Genomic DNA, 23661 nt, shown 5'->3' on the forward strand with positions numbered 1-23661 from the left:
TCACAGAAACAGAGTCACAGATTGGCCGAGGTTGGAAGGGACCTCTGAAGATCACCCAGTCCAACCCACTGCCAAGCAGGATCACTCAGAGCACGTTGTGCAGAATGGCATCGAGGCAGGTTTCGAATATCTCCAGAGAAGGAGACTGCACAACCTCTCCGGGCAGCCTGTCCCAGCGCTCTGTCACCCTCACAGTACAGAAGTGCCCCCTCATATTGAGCCGGAACCTCCTGTGCTTCAGTTTGTGCCCGCTGCCTCTCCTCCTCTCACTGGGAAAACTAAAGAGAGACCGGCTGCATCCTCTCGACACCCTCCCCTATGTTTGCTGCCTTTCACTGAGGGAAGAGCTCGCTGGGTCTCCAACCCACCCGTGGCGCCAGGGGCCCTTCTCCTCTCCTCATCCCGCCTCGCCTCAGCAGCCGCGGTCCCGCCTCTGAGGGCGGCCGGGCCCCGTCCGGCGGGTGGCAGCGGCGGGGCCGGGGGGCGAGGCCGGGCCGCCTGAGGCAGGGGCTGGGGCTGGGGCTGGCCTCGCCCCCTGCCCGCCCCTCGGCCCTGCGCCGCCCGGCCGGGGGCGCTCCGTGAGGTGCCGGTGCCGGTTCCTCCCGCCGCGGGGGCCGCGCCGCCACCACCAAGCGTGTGAGGGGCGGGCGGGCGGCGGCAAGCGGGGAGAGCGGGTCGATGGAGCACAACCACCTCCACCTCCACAACGGCTCCCTCCTGGCGCACCACCGCTATGGCTGCGGCTTGGGGTACGCGCCCGTCGTCTACTACAGCCTGCTGCTATGCCTCGGGCTGCCAGGTGAGTGCCGCTCCCCGCCGCCAAGTTTGCGGGCTGCGGGCTCCGGGGGCTGCGGGATTCCTGCGGGGGGAGCCGCCGGGGTGCCCGCAGCCCGCCCGGTTCCCCTCGCCCCTCGGCATCCAGCCTCGGCCCGGAGCGAAGTTTCTGCCTCCACCATACACAAGGTGGAGCGACACCGGGCAGGAGGGCGCTGGGGCTGTCCCCTGTCACGCCGGGGGCAAGCAGAAGTGCGAGGGTCCGGGTTTTCTGGCTCTTTCCTGGGGGAGCTGGAGCGGGGAAGGAGCGCCCTGCCTGAGGCTAAGGGCTGGCCAGGCACCGGGCTTGGGAGCCCGCGGCTGGAGGCATCTGGAAAGTGTGCTCCTGGGGTCTGTGCTCCGCAGAGGTAATGGAAATGTCCACCCCGAGATCCCTGAGCACGGTACTGAGCTGGGCAGGCAGTCCCAGCTCGCTGCCACCAGCCTCCAGGCTGTGCGACCCGCAGCACTATTTCCCACTTAGAAAGGGGACAAAGACAAGGCGGAGCTGCTGGGGGAAGCAGAGGATGAGAAAAGCAAGAGAGACCCCAAAATGAGTGGGGAGGAAGGGAAGTTCCAGGCTTGGTGTGAACACCTGTGTGGCACCGCTGCCGCACACGGGTACCACGGCTCAAAACGCCCAGATGCCACACGAGCATCAAATCGGCATCCCTGTCTTGGCCGAGGACCCAGCAGGTTTTTCCTCCCGGGGGGCTGTCTGAGGCTGTCAGCGAGACAGTGCAGGACTGCAGGGAGCTGTGCCTGCAGCACCTCTTCTGCACTTACAGATGGGGGGCTTTGGCAGGCGGGTTAACATCAGGCTTACTCCCTGGCTCAGCTCTTCCAGCCTCAGAGTGACTTACAGCAATCCCAAGGACAGGCAGAATGAGTCGGGCAAAGTTAGAGCAATCGGCATTGCTGAGATGAGGCAGCATTCAAAGGGTGCAATTCGGGAGAGTTTGGTTGTGTCTAGCTACTGCTGCACGTTTAAAGTGGCATGCAGATGGAAAGCAGCACTAGTAGTTAATAGTCTGCAATTTCTAGATGTTTTGTTCACCTTAATTTCTCTGGCTTAGAAAATAATATTCTCCAAGCAATTAATTCACAGAAAAAAATTTTAATCAGACATGAAGAGAAGCCTGCCTCTGAACAGCACATATGCAATTACCACTCTGCATATGAATTGATGTTCTTTGTGTTTTTCATTTCTCCCTGGCTTATAATTAAATTTTGAAGACTGGCTAATAGTTCAGAGAACTTGAAAGTTAAGTCCTGCATTTACCTACAGAGCATGCAGGGCACTGGCAAGTGTCTGTGCTCCACAGCATCAGTGAGCCTCAGCCCTGACCTGAAGGGACCCAGCCAGCAGGGCTGAGGAGGTGGTTTCCTCTTCATTGATTCCTCAGGGGCTGCTCAGATCTCCACAGTAATGACAGGCTCCGATTTCAGCATCTATCCTCTAGGAACTGACCAGGACCCTCTCAAGATTATCCAGTGAAGAAGTTGTCATGAGCGGTCTGTGGCTAAGCTTGCCGTTGTATGTCTCTTAAATGGGGGAAAATCTTACGTGTGTAGACTAGAAAAATCACTTAATAAGCATTCTGCACATACGCACCAGCTCCCTAGGGATACTACATTGTAATTACAGACCTAATGCTGCCATTCTAAGAACATGCTTAAAATCAGTGAAGGATCCAAAGTAGCAGTGGTGACACACATTTCTGAAGAGCTCAGACATCCGTTTGATTAGAGAACCAGCAATAGCGCTTAACAGAGCTAACCAAAACATTTGGTGGTGCAACACTGCTGAGCTCAGTGGATTTACATCAGGTGTTAGCACATCAGCTTGTTCGGTGCGTGTTATCTGAGGGTAACGTTGGCACTAACACCTGGAAACACTGTACACATACAGGATGCTGAGTAAATGCACAGTGTGCTGCATGCCTGAGGAACTTAAGATTCTCATCTTGACATTGCAAGAGATGAAAACTAGCGGGGTAAGTTTAGGGGAAGACTCATACAGCCAAGCTTCCTTGAGGATGTGGTATGGAGTGAGAACAGTGCTAAAGAGAGCTTTTTGTCTTTTAATTTCAAGCCACTCTACAGTTTTCTAACATTAGAAAACTCTAGAGGTAATGCACATATTTACCTGATAGACAAAGAGCTGTGAAGTCTGTGGGATCTAAGTAACCAGCTTTGCAGGGTGCCAACAATTTGAGAGAAACATCGTGTAGGACCTGTCCTCAAACAGAGCACCAGTGCAGTGTTTTGCTGACATGGCAATGGTTAACTCCTTGCGACAAGTCTTGGACAGGACCGATGAGAGGGGAAAACATTTAACTGTTTTTGCCTTTTCTGCTCCGGTGCCTGAAGGAAATTTCACTAACTCAACAACTCCACTTTGAGGCCAAGCTATGCCAGGCCTGATTGTGTATGCAGAGAAAGCATCGCTTCCCTCACTTGTGTAACCCAGGCATCTGAGCAGATCCTTTTCTCAGCAGTGGCTCTTTCTCCCCTCCGTTCACCCAGGCACCATAAAGTCTGGAAAAGGCAGAGACAACAGAGGGAAAAGTGAACTCCCTTTGCCCTTCGGTGTAACGGCAGTGCACACAGGGACAAGAGCGAGGCCGTCCCCTGCAGAGGCGCAGCAGCAGATGAACCACTGCACGCCAACCCTCCGCAGTCAGGTACCGCACACCGGGGTGGCTGCACCCCTGCACCCCTCCCAGACTGTGCCTTGTGCCCAGCTAAGGTTTGTTCTTTTCTCTCTAGGCACAGGCTGACAAGACAGAGAAACATACTGCTCTCTGAAACTCATTTTGAGTTCAGATGTGCAAATTCCTGTTCAGAGAGGTGGCTGGCAAGCACGTGGTCCCACCCCTGGGATGCTGTGGGAACAGACTGCACAGGACAGTGAGGAGCAGAGAGGCGGTGGTGCTGGAACTGGGGTGATGCTACCACAGCAGGGGCAGTACTACAATTCAGAGAGCTGTTCTGCAGCTCCAGCACTGCCTTCCCTACACTCACCCCTTCTGTCAGCCAAGGAGGACCTCTGAAGCACCTCTGGTTGGCAGGGAGGCAAGAGAGGGGCTGCTGGAAGGCTTAATGGAGGCATTTCTTGATTTAGTTAGAGAAAATGTCAGAGAAAAGGTGTTGTTGAATGCGGGGGAGGGAATTGCTCTGATTCAGTCAAGGAGAAGGCTGGTAAGGTAGAAAGCAAAGAGCAACAAGTATCAACTCTCTGTCCGTCTCTTTGCCAGTGAGCTGCACAAAGCAGCTTCGCCAAAGAGCTCTGGCTGTGGCGGTGCCTCCAAACGCAGCCAGAAAGGTCAGGCACAGAAGCAGCAGTGCTCACTGCAGACAGCTGGCTTTGACCCTGATTCCTGCTTCGTGAGGAGATGCAGCAGCAACACAATTGCCGTGCAATCCCTTTCCCCTTTGGGGGTATAGTGTATTGCTAAAAGGATGCGGTGGCAGCATTTCCTAGATCAGGGCCTGACCTGATCCATGCTTCCCAGGGTTTCCTCCTCCTGACAGTGCTGCGAGGCAGCGTGCAGGCTGGCTTCCTCACCGCATGATGTCTGGCTCACTTTGACACAAAGCACAGGGCGCGCACCCAGCACCCTTAAGCCCTTGGGAGCTAACACTCACACAGGTGCCCCAGGGAAACACTTCTCCAAAGTGGCTGCTTGGAGAGTCTGTTCCACAGATGTTTCTTTCATTCATGCTTTAGGCTTCTGCTTAAAACCAACTTAAATGCAGATTCAGGACTTTGGAAGGCCGGGAAAGCAGTGGCAGAACACACGTGGCAGAAGGGTACCTCTGACTGGAGAGCACAAACAGGTAGCTTTTGTGTCAGACCTGCTGCTGAGCAAGGTGGCACGGAGATGGGGACAACCCAGGTCATTCAAGACCCGGCCGTGCACAGAGCACGCTCGGTGGGCTGCATGCAGAGGGGGAGAAGCTGTAGCCTGGACCTAGAGGAGTGTGTAAGCTCAGCAGGGGTGCCTACCCTTTTTAACATTGTCAGGGGAGGGTTACACCTTGCAGACCTTCCCCTAACAGCTGACAGCCAGCTGTCCTCACACAGCAAGGCCGATGCTTTCTAGGGTGTCGGATTAGCACGCAGGTGCGTAACGTTTGCACTGCGCCTGTGCAAAATGCAGCATAGTCACAGGCAAGCTGAAATGATGGAGAAGTGGTCCTTCTGGAGCCTTTTCCCTGTGTGCAGCTTGGAGTAAGGAGGCTGTGCAGGGAGGCACGCAAGCCAGGGTAATGGTCCTGGTAGGGCACATACTGCTGGTGGGCTGCGGGTTGAGCATCCCTGATCCAAGAGAACAATGCCCTGTCTGCCTGGTAAAAGATCTGTGGCGCATATACGAAGTTTTTGTATATATTACAGACGTAAGCACAAATGGTACACGGCAGTTATCCAGGTCGTTACTTGTTGGCTGACTTCTAGGAGCATTTGAGGTGGGAAGTGGAAGCAGACAGAGAGCGATGCAGGAGAGAACAGAACTGTGCAGAAGAGAGCAGCAGAGACAGGAGGTGGGAGAAGCAGCTGAGCATTCCCTTTGGGTTGCTGCCACTGGTAGAGTGGAAAAGAGGAAAGAATGCACAGAGGTCACCTGGGTGAAGTTCTACCAGATGACAAAAACTAAGAGCAAAAAATCTGATGAGGCATGACAATGTAAAGAAAGGAAGAGGGGAGGAGATGAGGTAGTGGTGTACATGGAACAAACAGAATGAAGCTGAGCATGTGCACAGCACAGCACAGCTCCTTCAGCTCCACGGTGGTGTCAGGGGAACAGGACCTGGAGAGCTTTGCCATCTCTGTGCTTACCGGCATGACCCAGTTAGGAGGAGGAGTAGGCAGAGGGGCAGGTAGCAATGTGTGTTGGTGACAGGCAGCAGGTAGCAGCCAGTAAATACCAAAGCAGGCGGTAGGAAGGTGGACACGCTGCACACTCACTCAGGAGCATCTTACCCATTTTGGATTTTTACTGTCTACTTAGTATATTCTTCTGCAACCCCAGTACAGGTTTCTGATTAAAGAGAGCATTTCCAACACCTCAATAAATAGCCCCTCATAACAACACACCTGAACAACAGAAGTACCAAAAGAAGAGCTGAAACTATGAGTGGGAGAATTGTTACATGCAGAGTTATGACTTTGAAAAACCAGCACTCTTCAGCTGCCGCTCATTAGAGAGACTTCACACAGTAAATAAGAACTGAACCCTCCTGAGGCCTGATTCAACCCCGATTTTATTCAAAGACCATACTTCCTTTGACTTAAAATCTGAATTGGACCCAAAGCCAGTACATCACATCCTGCTAAAGGAGAACAAATAAATTGGCAGAACTTTCACTCAGCTGTTAGAGCAACCAAAGGGCACTGCAGCACGGTACAGTAGCAAGGTGGACAGAGAAGGGAACAAAACTTCAGCCAATGCGCTTAAAATGAATCACTTCCTATTGTAAAATGAATGCTTTTTCTTTAAGGAAAGAAGAATCATTATGAAAAAGAATAGATTCATTACAGTGCTCCTGCACAGAAACAGTGACGGCAAGGCGTGCAGATGGAAGCTGTTTAGTTTGGTCCGTCTATCCGGAGACTGTGCCCACTTAAAGCCTTGCAGCCTGAAAGGACGCGTATGGCAGAGCCCATGCTGATGCAGAAGAGGTCTTGATAGCGCATCTCTGAACACCACTACAAAGTACAACTGCTAACTTCAGTTTTGTTCTGCCACATTAGCAGGAAACAACGCAGTCAGGGCTGTAATGATAACGAGGTGCGGTACTGGGGAGGCTCAGTAGACTATGAAGTGCACAACCTTGTATGGCAGGCTGCAAAAATGGATTGGGAAGGAAAATCTCTGGAGGAGATTTTTCCTTGGTATGACAACGATACAAAAGAGAGAGCACAGCCAGTTTTCACTGTAGGTGGGTAATGCGGAGCCCCCAGTTGTTAAGAAGTCAAGCCATTCAGAAGCACTAGGCAGCCTAATACCCCGCTGTTCTTCATCCACCCCATTACTTAGTTCTCTCCTCCTCCTCTTTCTGCTCCCCTCTGTAAAATCGGGGTGAATCAGCAGACACAAGCCAGCAGGAGAAAGCCTTCATCCGCACACGTCAAAACAATTTACTGTAGGCAGACAAACAAAACCGAGATTTCCTGACCTGATGCTCTCTCTGCATTCACAGGCCAAATGCAAAACAATCCCTAGGCACAAAGGCTTTCACCTCCTGTTTCAGGTGGTCTTTTTGAGACTTTAATCTCTTTTTCTATTAACTTTGAGACACAAAGAAAAGAAACAAAGCCAAAAATATTTCCTTGAGCACAGGGGACCTCACACACAGTTTTCATTCTTCACAGTAAAGATACATATTTATGTCAAGATCTTAAACTCCAAAATGCAGAGCACTGTCTGTGCCATTCAGGGGGTGACTGGATAGGAGAAGGTTGTATTGGGTTGCTTCTCAGGACACCAGTACGGTCGTGCAGAGGGAATGAAGCAGAAGCAGCTAAGTAGGACCATGATTAGCAGTGTAGAAGACGGCCAAGAGGAGTTTTATCCCTTTAACCATGGAAGAGGAGATAAGCCTGCCTATTAACGCACCTAACAGATTTTTTTTTCACTGAAATTCTTTTGCATCATCTGAAACAGAGAGCCCCTGGACACTTTTCCAACTTTTCAATCATCGGGTGCATTGACTGCATGGGTAGGTGCACTGAAGGTTGCTCTTGGTTTCGAGACAAATTGCCTGTCAGTCAGCTCCTTCCAACTAGGACGTTTCACAAACATTTGTGCATTCCAGATGTGGTTTGTTCAATGTCCAGGCTGGCACACTGAAGAGCAATGTATCTAGTGTGGATGCGGTATGTGCACAGTGGGGGAAATAAAGCCAAATTGGGATGGTTTTACATAGTCTGTAACTTCCTGCTTATTGTGTAAAGTTGGCATTGTCTCTGAGAAAGCTCAGCCATGGGGCTTGCAAGCACGAACTCCTGTAGTATTAGCTAATGCTTTAGGAAGACATGAAGACTTTGTTTTTAGCAAAACCGCAGTCAAAGGTAAAATCCTCTTAATTATTCATGTTCAGTAAAGAATTCATGATATTGCCCTTATGAAATCACCACGTCCCACTTCCATCCTAGTCATCCCATCAAATACCTTTGGCACTTAACTCAGTGCTCTGATGGTTGATTTCAAGCGTGTGGAATGGTTTTGTTATCCTCAAGCTCAAGTTACCCACCTTGAGACCTCTAAAACTTTGCCGACAGCCCACATTCAGAAGCTCAGACACCTGCCAAGTGAGACACCCAAATTGCCTTGAAATTCTGTCTGTCCAGCTATGTCACATGAATAACCAAATCCCTTTTATGAGTTCTGCATTATTTTGCAGATTGCTTTTTCTCTTCCCAGCACAGATTTCCATTAAAAAGCTTTACTGCCCTAGTAGCATGGTGCGAGGCTAGACGTTGAGATGAAAATTTTAGACATTTCCATCCTTGTTTAGGTGCCTCTGAGGAAGGCTTTGTGTGGGGAATGTTGAGGTCATTAGAGGCTTTCTGCACTGTAGGCCCATCTGAGGAAAGGGCATATCCTTGCCCGTCCTGTCTCACTATTGATCCAACATCCTTAAAAATGTCCAGCAACTTAACTCCTGCAAGGCCTATTTCTATTTGCATTTCCATCTGTGGTTTTGGAATGCATGAAAAGCCAGTTATTAGAAATATACAAATATACTTTGTGGTGTGTCCGTGAGGTGTTCTAGACTTATCGTTACAGCTCTGAAAAAAAAAACCATTATTAGTACCACCCTCGACACTTTTTCTGGAACCATACAGCTGTGTCACAAAAAAGAAGGGGAAAATATTCCCAAAAATTGTCTTTGAGAGATCATACCTGCTTGGGAATGGCTTGTGGTGCTGCTCTGGAGATTGCAGCAGAAGACCGTGGAGTGAAAGTAATGTTCTGGCCCAAACGCAGTCGCACAAATTAAGGGTAGACTCATCACATAGATGAAGAGGGTTAAGACAAGAAGAGGACAACCAGATCCCTCTGACATGAAAGCACGTGTCCCCACCAGTCAGTGTCTGCTGGGCCTCCATGCAGTCTTAGTCCAGTCTTCTTGCTGGCTGTTTTCATATTGCAAGAACGGTTTTATTTTATGAACACTAGGAGCAAAAGCCTACTCCAACTGTCTAGGAAACCCAAAGGCAATGCAATGTAATTACACCTGTCTGCCAGACAAGTTACTGCACTTAACAAGCCTGAGTGGTTGGCAAGGCTCAAAATGAATACCGGCCATTGGCGTCGCCGCACCATTACAGCGTCTGCGCCCTTGAAAACTGGAGGAAGTGCTTTTGGCTTGGTTAAAATCTTTCTCTGGCCTCTACGACCCAATTATGGCCAGTGCCAGCCATTGAGAAGAGTGCCCCATTCACTGTTCTTTCCCAAAGGTGCCTCAGTTAATAAACACTGTCACTGAGAAAAAACGATCCTGGAGGTCAGATCTCACTGTCAGAGTCTGGCTGGTGACACCAACTTGTTAATTCACCTGTGACTTGCAAGGGCAAGGCTATGCTACGTCTTCTCTGGCACCTGCTAAGTCTTCAGGTTAAAGGTTTCACTTCTGCCCTCCAACCTGGCATGGTCTGTCCACGCACATGGGATTTCTAAGCGCAAATCACACGAGAGCCTTTCTAGAAGGTGTGAAGCCTTCTCAAGTCGCAATCCTGCACGCACTCATGTTGTAGCTCTTGTGCTGCTCATTTTTTTGGCTTGGATCCTTCCCCATCCCGTGGGAGATGATGCATGCACCGGCAGTACAGGCTGATGGCTCTTCCCTCCCAGGGGTGAGTGGGTGCATACATCTCAGCAGCGCTCAGACAACTGAACAACAAATAAATCAATTCATTTTAAAATCAGTCCTCACAGGGACTCTCAGAGAAGGAAAAACTTGTATTGCACTAATTATATTCTATAAAGTATCTCTTTACACTTGGCAACTGTTTAAGAAAGGATCTCAGGATGTGATTATAAAGGAGAAGAACAAATTACATTAGGCATGAGCAGGCATCGCTTGAAAGGTTGTTCCCAGCTGCTGAAGTGCTGTGTCCGACCTATACCGTCTGCACGAGAAAAACATGGAACTGCCTTGTCCTCTTTAATGACAGATGAGATGCAGGGGTCATTTTAAAAAGAATATCTAAACAGCTACAGCCAGCATCCCTAATAAACAGATGTATACACTGCCATGGCATTTGTTTTTTAAAATCATTCCTGCCGTGTAGCCTCTGTCAGAAATCACCTGTTGTCATCAGTGTCTCCAGAGATCTCCCACACAAAGTAAAGGCTAAATGCCATTCGCATCTCAGGTCTGGTAACCACTGGCAAATGACTGTGTTAGTAACCGTTGTCAGATCAGCCTGCTGAACACAGTACATGTTTACATTTTAATATTGCCTCCTAGCTGAGGGGAAATCATCTATTCCCACCAAGCCAAAACATCCCTTTTTTCAGCATACATTTTTAGTATGTTGAAGTTAAAGTCACACTGTTTCAAACTATGAAAGAGGTGTGACTAACATATTTTTCCAAAGCAATTAAAATTTCATGTTCATAAACAGCCTATGTGCCAGTCAGGTGACTAATGCATGGCTGGTAGTTTCATACATTGCACAATGATTCGTAGGGATCCTAGCAACAACTGTATTTGGTAAAAGGTGTCCATTATATCCAGTGACCTAATGTTTATCACTCAGTAAGCGACCCTCATGGCTACTCCATTTAGGCAGTTTATGATCCTGAGCCACTGAACCACACAGTGGGCCTTATTCACAGCCCAGCAGCATTTCCACTTGTGTTGTAAAGGCTATTTCACCGCGCAGCCTGCCACGTACATGCAAAACGCTCTCAATAAAAGAAACAAACCCAAGAAATATGCCTATTTCTTCTTCAGACAGATAAAATTGCTCTTGCTTAAGCTCACACAGTGATAATGGAAGGAGTTGTATGAATCCCCCCCCAAAAGCCATGGTCAGACACTATTAGAGCTATGACTGTAATCCACGAAACAAGGAGCTGGGGAAATAGCGATGCCTTTAGGTCGCGGGCACTGCTTTGAGGCAGCACAGAAGACTGCCCAGGTGCTGCAGGAGGCTCAGCGAGGCAGCGTGGCTTTGGTATGGAAAGCAAACCCAAACCCACACAAGAGCCAAGGTTACTGCTAAAGGACGAACCCTCTGATAACACAGGTTGCCATGTTCCGAGCAGCGCAGACTGATGGAGTTTGGGTGTCGGAGTCCTTCAGATGCTGTCTTTCAAAGGCAATAGATCCTTGCGATCAAAGGGGAAGAACCAAGACTCCACCATTTCTTACAGTTGCTTCTCATCATCTGCTAGTGACAACTCTTGAAGCTCCAGCCAGCAACTCCCTAATCAAGCCCCAGTTCTCAACTAAATATTTATAAATTCGAAATACTGCACTGCAGCAAGCAACGCTGGCATAAATTCCCATCTGTCATCCCCTAATCAACTCCCAGCACAGCGATCAATCTTTTTCAATTTCAGATTATCTCAACTACTTAATACCCAGAAAAAACACTGCAAGAAATGGATACTGCCATCCAGAACAATTTAGGGGCACTGACCTATCCAGCAGCTGTAAGCTGCATGCATTTTATAGCACAGAGATATTTTTATATCTCCGTTATCATCCCAGTCTTCACCCCGACTACAATATTAGAACAAGAATTAGGGTAAATATGGTTAAAATGTGGTCTCTGTCTTAAACGCTCCTGTCCCCTTTCATCCGCAGTAGGTTGCCTTTGCCCACAGAGGAACTCGCAGGGCACTGAGTAGGCAGCCAGGAGTCACGAAGGTGATGGCGCAAGGGCACGGTTGTTCACACGGAACAGCGTTCCCACCCATTCCCCATTTATCGAGCATTAGGCAGCATTTGAGGACACTCCAAGGGCTAACTTAACACTGACTAGGAAATAGACGAAGAACCAAATGAGACTTATTCATGGCTGCTCTGCCCTATAGAGCCTGCAGCAGGAGAAATACTCCCCAACCCTGTGCTACGACACTGCCACACCGGCAGCTTTCTGCTGCACCCCACTATATATCTGCTTTCACTAAGTCAATGACGTTACTGTATTTCATACCATCCAGCCAGAAAAAGCACTAATGTGATCCCAGGGAAAGCATTTCCAATACAAGATATTGTAACCCTTGCAGAAAAATTGGACAGAGCTTGCATGTACTTTTGTCAGATCAATTTTCTAATCCGGCTCACCAAGCAAAGCTTGCTGGCGTTAGACGGATAACTTGCATTTCAGTACATGCTGTTACTGCCGTTGCTGGGAACTCTGAGAAAGGTGGGGGAGAGGCGACAGGAAAGGCCTGCTCATAAATCTGCTCCTGTAGGAAAAAAAGAAGGTGTAGGACCAAACAGCAGGGTCCCCAGAAAGGACAGAAGGGATGGGGAGTGATACTGCTGTGCCTGGGCACAGCGCAGCTCCAGCATCCCTGCAGGAGCTCCTCTGCAAGCGTGGCCAGAATTTACCAGCAGGGGCCAAAGTCCCCAGCTGTCCCCCTCGCTGTGTGCAAGCTCCAGCTGCTGGAGTGAATCAAATCCAAAGGATTTAAAGCGGAGGTGAGCACCGTGGGTCACATCCAATATCTGCAAAGCCAAGCTATTCAGCCCGGCTAGCCAAAACCAACAGCGACTGGCACAGTCGAGTCAAACCCTCATACTCGAGGATTTCCTTGACAGTACATCACTCACCATACCTCTAGGGCTCATCAGCAGGCACAACAGGTGCATTTTGTAAGCAAGTAAGCAAAAAATGGCACAGCAGTTCTGAGTGCATCACCCCCCCGTCCGCTCTGAGCTGAAATCCATGAGGTTGCATTCCTGTTAACAGAGGACGGATTCAGGAAAATTCTCTTGAAGGTGATTTCAGACTACTGTTGGGAAGATTACATAATTTAACTTGGGGAAGGATTCAGTTGATTGTCGTATTTGGTCTAGTTTTGTTCCAAGATACAAAATTAATAAATTCAGCTAATACAGAAATAGGTGACACTTATGAGGGCTATTACTCAAGATCATTCACTCTGCTGCAGTTCATTCCCCTGACGACAGAAATGTGCTCTCAGAAAGCAGACTTCTGAAGGCATTTGTGAAGGAGGAAGTTTTCTCCAGTACCAAGTAAAACAGTTTTAAAATGTGCATTTTCAGTTGTAGGACATAAGTCTCAGGTCACCGTTACTATAATGCCTTTAACTTCCTTTCTCTCCAGTTTGAAGGAATCCTTACTATTATTGCTGATTTGTTTTGGGAAACCCATCAAAGCTTGCAGAAATGTTTGAAGCAGTGAACGCACAGAAGAGGTGATTTATAGAGCACTTATGAAAATGTCAAATACAAACATTTGGCAGTCTGTTATACTGTAAGCTAGTGCTCTGATTTTTAAGCACTACTTCAGGTATTCTAGCCAAGTGATTTAAACTTCTGATGGGAACAATCTTGCCTGTCTCCTTCCAGCCATGCTGCTATTAGGAACTACAGGATTTTTTGTCCTGATTCAAGACTACCCAGTAAGTTCTAGCAAACATAAGCAAGTAGTTAAAATTTGGCTACACCTTACTGCTAAAGCAAAGCTCTCAAGGACTGCAAGGCTTGTTCGTACCCATTGTGGGGAGCTCTGCCAGGCCGGGTGCTGTAGGACCAAGCCCTTTGTAGAGCATTTATATGCACTTACATATTTTAAAATCCCTTTTCAACCAGCCAGTAAAGTTTATCTTTAAGTTGAATAGCTGAGTCGCAGCTTTAGAAGTCTGAAACAAACCAGACAGTGAAAACAGCAAAGACAAGATACTGTAGTGCTTCACCGCATTATTATTTAAGTGTCACGGACCACTTCTAGGCATGGGTTAGGTGATGGGTCTGTGTTGTGGCCAGAGAGTTGCAAGCAGAAGCTTTTTCAGGAAACTCAGGGATGTTTACAGTTGTGCTGAGCCAGAACATCCATCATGTCTGATTTGACCAGCAGGATTTCCTTAAAGGCTGTATCACTCCAGAGGCAAAAGACCTTGTAAGCTGGGGAAGGAGCTGAGCTCTGAAGAGCAGCTCTGGATAAGCAAGCAGATCTTTGTTCCAGCAGTGGGAAGAGAGATGCTTCCCCAGAGCCCATCTGTAGGAGAGCAGGTCAGACAGGGCTGAGCTGCAGGAGGCACATCCTGGGCAGAGCTGGGAACTTCTCAAAGCCTTGCAAAGTGCCTCCAGTTCTCAGGAAGAGCCAGGGACACGTGCTTCCCTGGGAGTCCTCCGATCAATGCAATCCCACTCGAGCCAGATACAGGGCCAGCTTGGGCACAGCAGGTAAGAGGAGAGCTGCTGTCCTACAGCAGCTGTCTCGGCAGCAAGTGCAACTCACTGCTCCCTCCTGCCACCCCGCACATGGGTGGGGGCACCCAGCACCCCCTGCTCAGGATGCTCCTGCTGTGCCTGCAGCTGCAAGGCCAGCTCCGAGGGGGTGGCAGAGGGCTCCTGGACGCTGCCTAACCCCATATCAGGGCTGAAGGTCCCAGCTTTCTGTCACTTGACCTGGTGTGCAGGGACAAGGAGTGACAGTGTAAGGACAGCTGGGAGCAGGGCCGCATGCTCCTCTCAGCGTGACAGCTGCTCTGAGGGACCCAGCTGCAGCATTTTCCTTTTGGTTTCTTGGATTTTAATAAAGGTCATGTTGCCAAGCGTTTGAACAGAGCCACTGATCCAAGCAATTGCTCAGAAAAGGTAACGTTATGTCTTAATGGCCTAACTGTGTGTTTCTGTCCCCACAGCAAACATCTTGACAGTCATCATCCTTTCCCAGCTCGTGGCTCGCAGGCAGAAGTCCTCCTATAACTATCTTCTAGCTCTAGCTGCTGCTGACATCCTGGTTCTCTTCTTCATCGTCTTTGTTGACTTCCTCATGGAAGATTTCATCTTAAATAAACAGATGCCTCAGGTACTGGACAAAATAATTGAGGTCTTGGAATTTTCTTCCATCCATACCTCCATTTGGATTACTGTTCCACTAACCATCGATAGGTATATAGCTGTGTGCCATCCGCTTAAGTATCATACAGTCTCCTACCCTGCTCGCACTCGAAAAGTCATTGTAAGTGTCTACATCACCTGCTTTTTGACCAGCATTCCCTACTACTGGTGGCCCAACATTTGGATTGAAGACTACATAAGCACATCAATGCATCACGTCCTCATCTGGATCCACTGCTTTACAGTTTACTTGGTGCCCTGCTCCATCTTCTTCATCCTTAATTCGATCATCGTGTACAAGCTGCGACGGAAGAGTAATTTCCGACTGCGAGGGTACTCCACAGGGAAAACAACAGCCATTTTGTTTACTATAACTTCTATTTTTGCCATACTCTGGGCACCAAGAATAATCATGATACTGTATCACCTCTATGTATCGCCTATAAACAACAGCTGGGTGGTACATATTGTGTCAGACATTGCCAATATGCTAGCATTGCTAAACACTGCAATTAATTTCTTCCTCTACTGTTTTATTAGCAAAAGATTTCGCACAATGGCAGCTGCCACACTGAAAGCCTTCTTTAAGTGTCAGAAGCAACCTGTGCAATTCTATACAAACCATAACTTTTCAATAACAAGCAGCCCTTGGATTTCCCCAGCCAACTCTCATTGCATCAAAATGCTTGTTTACCAGTATGATAAGAATGGAAAGCCTATAAAAATATCACCATGAAGAGGGCAATAGCTGGAGTTTCCAGGTGCAAGTTCTTTACAAGTGGTTACATCTTCAGGATGTAATCTGCTGAAATGGCTGTTTTAAAGAGTGGTCATTTGATTTCATTTCCCTGGGAGGCTGAGGGCAGATGAGACTGTTAGGAGGGAACAGGAGCACTTGATTTAGGAGCAAGAGCTAGAAGGCAAACGCCTCTGTCTCCTACATAGCATTTTGAACATGCTTCAGAGTTCAAGTCTTAGTGTTCAGTCGCTCGCAAATGTTTTGCATCTAAACACCAGTGCAGTCCAAAGTCTTTGGAGGGGGAAACCCACAACAGTGTTTAATTAAGACCTTTCAAAACCACCACCAAAGTCTTACTTGACCATGTAGTTCACCATCGACAGAGCAAATGGATGCTTTTAAGTACTGTGGAAGGTGCCATTTCTGTTGCGTGCACTTGCCAAAAATGTGTTCTTTCTGACATGAAATACCGCCACACGGACTTGCTGTCAAGACCTTTTGGCAGGAGGCAGTCTCTGAGACACGAACTGTGACAAGCCCTTTTTAGCTCATTTGAGCGAGCTCAAGGACCGATATATGGCCTGTTACAGCCTTGGCACGGAAAGCAACCCTGCAAGCTGCCAGTGTTCATATGTTTTAAGTTATTTGAGATGTGACCAAGACAGTGGAGCTTGAGGGAGGGAGGTTTCTAGAGCCAAGAACAAAAGCAGCATATTTTCCCAGCTATTTCAATTAAGGTGTCTAAAGACTTTCAAGTGTGAGGCCAAATCCTGCCTGATGCAGAGCTCCCACAGAAGCTGGTCCTGTGAGGTTTGGAGTGATTACAGCACTCAGATTCCTTGTTATCCAGTGAAGATTCTCAGTTATCCCCCATGTTCAGGCCTTTGGGAAATATATATATTTAAAACCTCAACCTAAGATTTTTTTTCCTAACAGATTATACCATCCTATTGCAGATTTGCAATTTAATTGTTAACAGACTATTTGTGAAAGAAATCCATTAAATCTGTTAAATACTCAACAGTAAAAGCATAGATCAGTTTCAAATATTTACCTTATTTAAAGCAGCTTAACTTCTCTTCCTCCACACTCAAAAAACAGCATCCCAGCAATGCTGGGTGTAGAAAATGAGATTTACAGAAAGGCTGAAAGGGCATTTCTTTTATCTCCTTTTTAGATCTCGGCATGTGGTCTCTCAGAATCACGTACCCCAGGTTTTTACTTATAATTGGGCACTTCGTACAGCCTTACTGACCAGGAGGGCAGACTTCCTTGCACGGTGAACACAAGCACAATTTGGTCAGTGAACACAGCAGCTTCTCAGTAACTGCAAATGAAACACAGCTCGGTGCTAGCAGTGTGTTTGTGTCTGTGCCCATCTCCATTACCAGCAGGGAGCTCATGGTGCATCTAGGACTAACACAGTGATGTCCCCCAAGGAGGGATCCAGTCTATTCTGCTTTGGTGGGATCTGAGGGCTGAAGGCATCCCTCCACAACCTGGGTAGCTCATCTTTGGTGCACTATCACATCCTAAGAAATCTGCAGAAGTCCTGCTGAGGACAACAGCCTGGTTTCCTTCTGCCATGCGTTTGCACACCTACTCCTACTGGCATCCTGCAAGACCAAAACCCATCCCATACCCGAGCACGCTTTGGGAAGAAATGGTAGCAGAAGGCACAAGCCACAAAAAGTGGGGCCCCATGCAAAGGCTGGCTTATGGATGAAGGGGCTTTCTCAGGAAAAGTCAAGACTTCTCAGGTCGGTCAGGAGCAGCAGAGAGGGGACAGTGAGCAGGTGCCACCTGGTCCTCTCCCAGCAGCAGAGCCACCAGGCTGCAGCAGCGAGGGCCAGCCCACAGCCAGAGATGTTCAGCACTTCCCTGCTAGGTGCTCGAACACCCCTGGACCGTGCTGGTTAGAACCAGGAGAGGGGCATGGCTGGCAGAGCAAGAGCTGACCCTTGCCAACCTGGGCAACCAAAGGAATGCTACAAGCCTCAATCTCCCCAGACCCAAAGGGAAGCAAAGAACCCCCTCCTCTTCTAGGCTGTTTGTCCCTCTAATCTCAACAAACATCACACTTACTTGCAATAATAAAGCATAAAAGGGATGCTCAGCCTTGCTGTATTTATCACAGCAAGGTTAAAATGATTCCTCCCTTTACTAGGGTTTTACATAAATTCAGTCTGGTGGCCATGCCTTCTACCTGACTCAGAAACCTCTGTTCTTTGTGTCAGTTGATAGTAACCAAAGTTACCTTATGAAAAAGGTACTGTATGTTTCATTTGGGGGAAAACACTGTATTTATAACTTATTTTTATGCTAAACTTGTTATGAGGAATGCTAGTTTGAGTTACATGTGAATGAGTCTGAAGTGCAATATCTATATAGATAAGTGATTCATTTTTGAGAATGTATCTATTGAAGAAATATTTATACAAGAAGTTCACTATTCTACTTAATATAATAGTAACCTTACAGAAAATAGTGAATGTTTAGGGCTTTTATTTATTAAAAAAATAAATTAAGTGCATGGCATATGCTGCCATACACATGGTGTGATTTATCAGTTTTTGTAACATGATGTTTATCCTGCAAACTAGCAGTCATCTGATTTTTTCTTGTCCTGATGATGTATTTTTGTAAGTTACCATATTTAAAAATAAAATCTTTTTGTGTGAATATTTATTTCCAACTAAAAACAACTCATTAAAGTGTTGTAACTTCATTTGAAAAACAACTCAACCTTTTTCCATATCATTTTAGAAATGACACGGTGCAATTTTCATGTACAGTGAATTGGTCATTTCGTTTCTGATAATTTAGGGCTTTAAGAGCTTACTTCCAAAGCCCCTTGAAGTCAAAGGGAAGGTTGCTTGTGGCTTTTGTGGTTGATTTTTCCAATCCCCATCAATTTAAGAGGGCTTTGGATCAAGCCGTATCTTGTTAACAGATGTTTGAAGCCTTCTTAGAGTCCAGTTTGGATAATAAAGCCTTGACTTTTTAGTCTGCCATATGGGAGCTGCTGTTGATAATACTTGCCTTATTTTTGGTTTTGTGAAGCATCTTGCAATGACTGTTGCTAACTAGCCAATGTCTTGCTGTATTATTCATACCTCCTGATTTTCCAATAGTAAAAACTTAACCAAGCACATATAGTGTCATTATTTAGGGAAGTATCCTGGAGACAAAACCATCTTTGTTCTGTAGATGGTCTTTTGTACTCTAATTTATATTTCAAGCATCTACAATTAGAAAAATATGCTGTGAATGGACAGTTTTATGATTACTTATAGGCATATGTCCCTCCAGACCACAGCTAGGAACAAAGTACTTTTTAGATGAGTTGCTGGTATATAAAATTATGAGACCTATCACCTATTTAAATTGTGAATATTGATATTTTCATAAGTAGACAATATATTGTGTTTGACAGACTTGTTTGTATTATAATAAATTATGAGATGGTGCATAACTTATTACAGTGTTTGGAGCTATTGTGTCTGACTTATAGATTCTCATATACTTCTGTGTTTTTTTATACTTATGATACACTGCAAATAAGACCAGTCCTTGTGACAGTTACTGAGTAAAACACAGCCTTGGATTACAGGTGTTCATTCACTTGCTGCAAGTAAAAATCTGAAATGCATGATGTATGAACAACTACTGGCCCAATTCTTCTTTTTAAGTCAACATCTCAGCTGCTGTGAGTGTAGTTTAGCTGTTAAGGTCAACAAACTCCTGTCCCAAATACCAGTCCAAAGTTTGACCTGCAGAGATCATTTACATGTGACCAAAGTGGGTGTGATGCCAAGAAATTGTACTGCTGCCCACAAACATTGGAAGCGTTGAAATATCCATGAAGTTGGGTCCGGAAGAACAAGACACAAACTCAAGTCCCAATACTGGTCAATGACAAAATCAATTTTGTAAACTTCCCTGCAGATAGGCTGTATTCAGTTAGAGGAGCTGGTGGAAATGGGACAAGTAGCAGTTTGATTCAAATCAGGGATCAAAAGGCATTAATAAAAAGGAAATACTCCCAGTCCACATGCCTGGGGATGCCCAGGGGCTGTGTGTTTTACAGGCCAGGCAACTCCTGTTCTGAGGGGAGCATCCAGAGCCCCCGCTCCATCAGCTGGTGATCCCAGTCATTCATAGGGTCATTCATACATTCATTCCTGTACGGTACTCCAGTCTGTTCAAGTGATAAGGATCTGTCATGAAACACTGGACTTAAGGATTATATCTTGTTAAAGATGAACTTTATATCATAGCCTTTGCCAGAAGTAAGTGCAAAAAAAAAAAAAACCACCACAAAATGAGAAAAAGCCACCCATAATGGTAAAATACAAACTACTAGAGACTAACTGCATTACATTTTGACATAAGGGACAAGGCTTCTTGCCTGAGCAGCTGTATCATATCCCCACAGCCACAGGGGGCTTTGAGCCTGCTGGAGCCACCCATGCTGGGAGACAGGCTCCTAGCAGTTCATCAGCTTACAGAATTTTCCTCCAAACAAACCACGCTGTTTGCTGCTGCAATGGTGAGGCTCAAACTTCGCAGATTCCACAAAGCAGAATTTCTTCACCAAGTAGGTAACCAGGCCCAAAATAAATGTTTTAAGAAATAAGTGTTTTCAACTTGGTTTTCCCAGCTAATAGAAAATAATTTTAGCTCAAGTGACCTCAAGTTAAATTCATCTGAAAGACTAAAACCTTAATCACAGATTACTTTTTATTTCCTAAAAGGACAGTTTGATAAGCCAACTGAAGTGAGCTGGATTCAGGACCACAGGGACTGAGTGTGGAGGAAGCCCAACATTTCTTCAAATGAAAAATACCAACACCACCTAGAATTTGTACCCCAATCAAATGTAAAACTTTGTGAGATCAAGCTCCTTGCTTCTCCTAAGTAGTAGGACCTTAGATAATTAAAAGCAAGCAGAGAACAGAATAAAGAAAGTGATCAGAAAAGACATATCTCAGATTGAGAAGGGTCAAGGTAAACGTGAAAATTGCCCTGAAGAAAGCTGAGCCAGGTCTTGTGCAGGGCATTGCATTGCAAAAGGCTTGGTGGTCAAATTTGGTTTGTCAGCAATACAAAAAAATGTTTTCAGTCTAATGAAGTCAAAATTAGGAATGAACTAGATATAGTTTTAAAGCTAATGAAACTTCTGTTGGAATGTGTGTGTCAGGGCAGCCCAGTGCCAAAGGCAGGCTTGCAAGGATGCAGGCAAGGCAGGAGGGAGGGGAGCACAGGCAACCCAAGGGGTGTCAGTGCTGAGCCCAGAACCCCTCCAGCCTCCTCCCCGGACTATTGGAGGTGGATGGGGAATGGCACAGGTTTGCTGGGCTGTGCTGAAGCCACCGAGCACTGGCAGGTGTACGAGGTGTGATCTAGGTAATGTCGGACCCGCTCCCCAGTTCCCGCTGCGTGAACAGCTTTCGAACAGGTTTTAAAGGGCAGCAGCAAGGAGAGACAAATCAGTAGGAAAGGGACACTGCTGGAAGGGGTAGTGTTGGGTTTGATGGTGCTTATCAGGGAGTTGTTCCTCCAGGAGGAAGCCGGGGATCCGCCTGTCTCAGTATTTTCATTAACGGCTGCGGCATGCGAAGTACCGATAAAATGCAGAGATTATTAAAAAGGCATTGTACTGCCAGTGGAGGACTGAAGGAAAGGTATTTCATGTAGGAACCGGATGACCTTGAAGATTCAAGTGATAAAAATTGGATGAATTCAATAGTAATAAACACAAGGCTCTCTACTTGTCTGCCTGTAACAATGCATTTGCCATAAAACCTCAGTAGTCAGAAACAACCAAGAACCCAGTTGTGCCAGCTGGGCTTGAATGACAATGAGTCACCAACAGAAAGCAGCTGAAAAATCCCAGGATTTAATCAAAGACATTCTAAAGATACAGCAGAGTATTAATTGCATTTTGCAACTAATACTTACATGGAATATGCATATATATATATATATATATCAATGGATAAATAGCAGTAGCCAGAGAAGAGCTTGATAAAGAAACAGAGCAGGAACAAGAATAAGTGGTTATGGACTTCCCTCAGGTACATTTACCCTTGAAGTCAGAAAATCGTCTCTACCAAAGCAGGGAGGCTTTGCAAAAGCCTGCCCAGAAGTCTGGATTTCCTCCGTGGCTTTAAATGGAGCTCAGTGGGTTCACAAACAGGATGGTGAGACGAAGCCAGCAACGGGATATGTCAAGGACCAGGCATCCTCAGAGCTGGCAGCCCCACACTCCGACCCTTCCCTGAGTCCCTGCACAGCTCAGCAGGTCCCTAAGGGCAGCAGCAGTGGCCCCCAAGCCCATTCCCACCTGGGCTGCTTCAGGGGACACACATCCAGCTCAAGAGGCAGGAAAGCCACTCGCTGCTTGTCAGAGCCACCCCAGCTACGGTGAACTTGGAAGCACACATAGGATGGCACAGACCAGGGCTAACACATTCCCTGTTGAACTAGCACTGACTTCTGTATCAGCTGCTCAGGTCTTCAGAAACCTCTTTAAACCCACCAGAGGCAAATAAAAAACAGCCTCACTCAGACTTGAACTGTTAAATAATAATCCCACTCTTAGCAGGCTGGGGCTGGATTTGCCAGAGCTGCCTTTCTGACAGCATGCAATTAATCCCCGGGAGTTGCCAGACACAACAAGGGGGTTGAAAGGCTCCAGTCTTTTGTAATAAATAGGCATTGCAAATGAATTTACTATTAGCTGCCACAGTGGACCAAAGCAACAAATATTTATTGTAATTACAAAAATGTGTTAAAAAAATTAAAGGCTTATGTCTTAGTGCCTCACAGACACTGGAAACCCTGCACCATGCATTTCTCACTCAGCAGCTTCACCATCGAGTCTGCTAGGAGCATGATACTGAATATCACAGGCAGAAGATCAGTACCAAAGGCCTTCAGCTGAGAGTGGCACCTCACACTGTCTGCTGCCAGAGCAAAATGAAGCTGCCACTGACCTGAGGATCTTGCAGCCAGAGAGGAAAGGAGCAGGAGAGGAGTGCCGGTGCATTTTTACTATCTTCATTTTGCAGATCAAGAAGTAAGGCACTGGGAGGAGCGATTGCCTCGCATTCCTTAAGTGAAAGAGCAGCAAAGGGACTCAGTGTCACAGGCCAGGTGGGCCCTGCTGGGTGAAGGCACCAGCAACTCACCACCCTCACAGAAGCAGCTCTGGGCTGAGCTCTCCCAGCTTTGTCCCCCTGGTACAGACAGCACCGACCTTCAGTGTTGCTGTGTTTCTGGGATAAAAAAGCAGACAAGAAGTCCAAACATGAGGTATGCTGCATTCGTGGGGAAAGCCGTCAGAGCCTCTGGCTGCCTATCACACAAAACAGGTATTGGGACCACAAAACCACCCAGGGATGCAGCCAAAGCGAGCTGTGTTTTAACAACACTGCTTACAATGGCCTTAGCAAAGATCTTTCCCTGATTTTCTCATTTTCTCCTGTTTTTAAAGGATCGGGGGTAGAGGGGCTGTCCCCTTAATGAAGAAAAAGGGCATGCACTGTGGGGTTTTTCCTCCTTTTTTCAATCTACTTAAGCATTCTGCAAAAAAGCTATGTAACTGAATTGGAGGCAGTTTCAGGGAAGGGATAATCACGCCAGTAACACAGAAGCAGCAGCTGAGGCACCACTCACATTGCCTCCTCTTCCAGCTGTATCACCGGGGGGCTCCACTTCAACAGGAACAACCCAGCCCCAGCTCTGGATCCCCAAGAGGCCCTGCCAAACCAGGGGTGAATGGCATGAAATACAAGACTTGTTCCTTGCCACAGAAGGGGACAGCCCCAGTGTCCTAAATGGTTTCACGTCGGGGCAACATGGAAGTTCAGGAAGGCAATGCTGAGAGCAAACCCTGAAGCGTAAAGCACAGAGCCCAGGGGTGCAGAAACAGACCAGAAAATGCTACTATTTTTATTGCAAATTGTAGATATCAGGTGAATCACACCACACCTACATCTTCCTGATCAGTCTCTTTAAAATAGCATCCACTATTTTTT

General features: G+C 47.0%; 2 protein-coding genes across 9 annotated transcripts in view; one reads left to right on the forward strand and one right to left on the reverse strand.

The window, feature by feature from the left end:
* LOC106033474 (acyl-coenzyme A synthetase ACSM4, mitochondrial-like) overlaps positions 1-23661 on the reverse strand; it is a 206934-nt gene that overhangs the window by 126481 nt on the left and 56792 nt on the right. The gene's annotated exons all lie outside the window — the stretch shown is intronic.
* On the forward strand, positions 545-19095 carry GPR139 (G protein-coupled receptor 139). Of its 3 annotated transcripts, XM_048060729.2 has the most exons (3): positions 665-799; positions 3343-3500; positions 14679-19095. In XM_048060729.2, exon 3 carries the CDS (start codon positions 14810-14812, stop codon positions 15611-15613), a length of 804 nt encoding a protein of 267 aa, XP_047916686.1. In that variant the 5' UTR covers positions 665-799; positions 3343-3500; positions 14679-14809; the 3' UTR covers positions 15614-19095. The 3 variants fall into 3 exon arrangements, with proteins under 3 accessions (XP_013032492.2, XP_047916686.1, XP_047916693.1); XM_013177038.3 differs by lacking the exon at positions 3343-3500 and having other exon boundaries at positions 545-799; XM_048060736.2 differs by lacking the exons at positions 665-799; positions 3343-3500 and adding an exon at positions 12798-13588 and having other exon boundaries at positions 14674-19095.

Source organism: Anser cygnoides, chromosome 15, assembly GCF_040182565.1.
Source record: "Anser cygnoides isolate HZ-2024a breed goose chromosome 15, Taihu_goose_T2T_genome, whole genome shotgun sequence".
Lineage (NCBI taxonomy): Eukaryota > Metazoa > Chordata > Aves > Anseriformes > Anatidae > Anser > Anser cygnoides.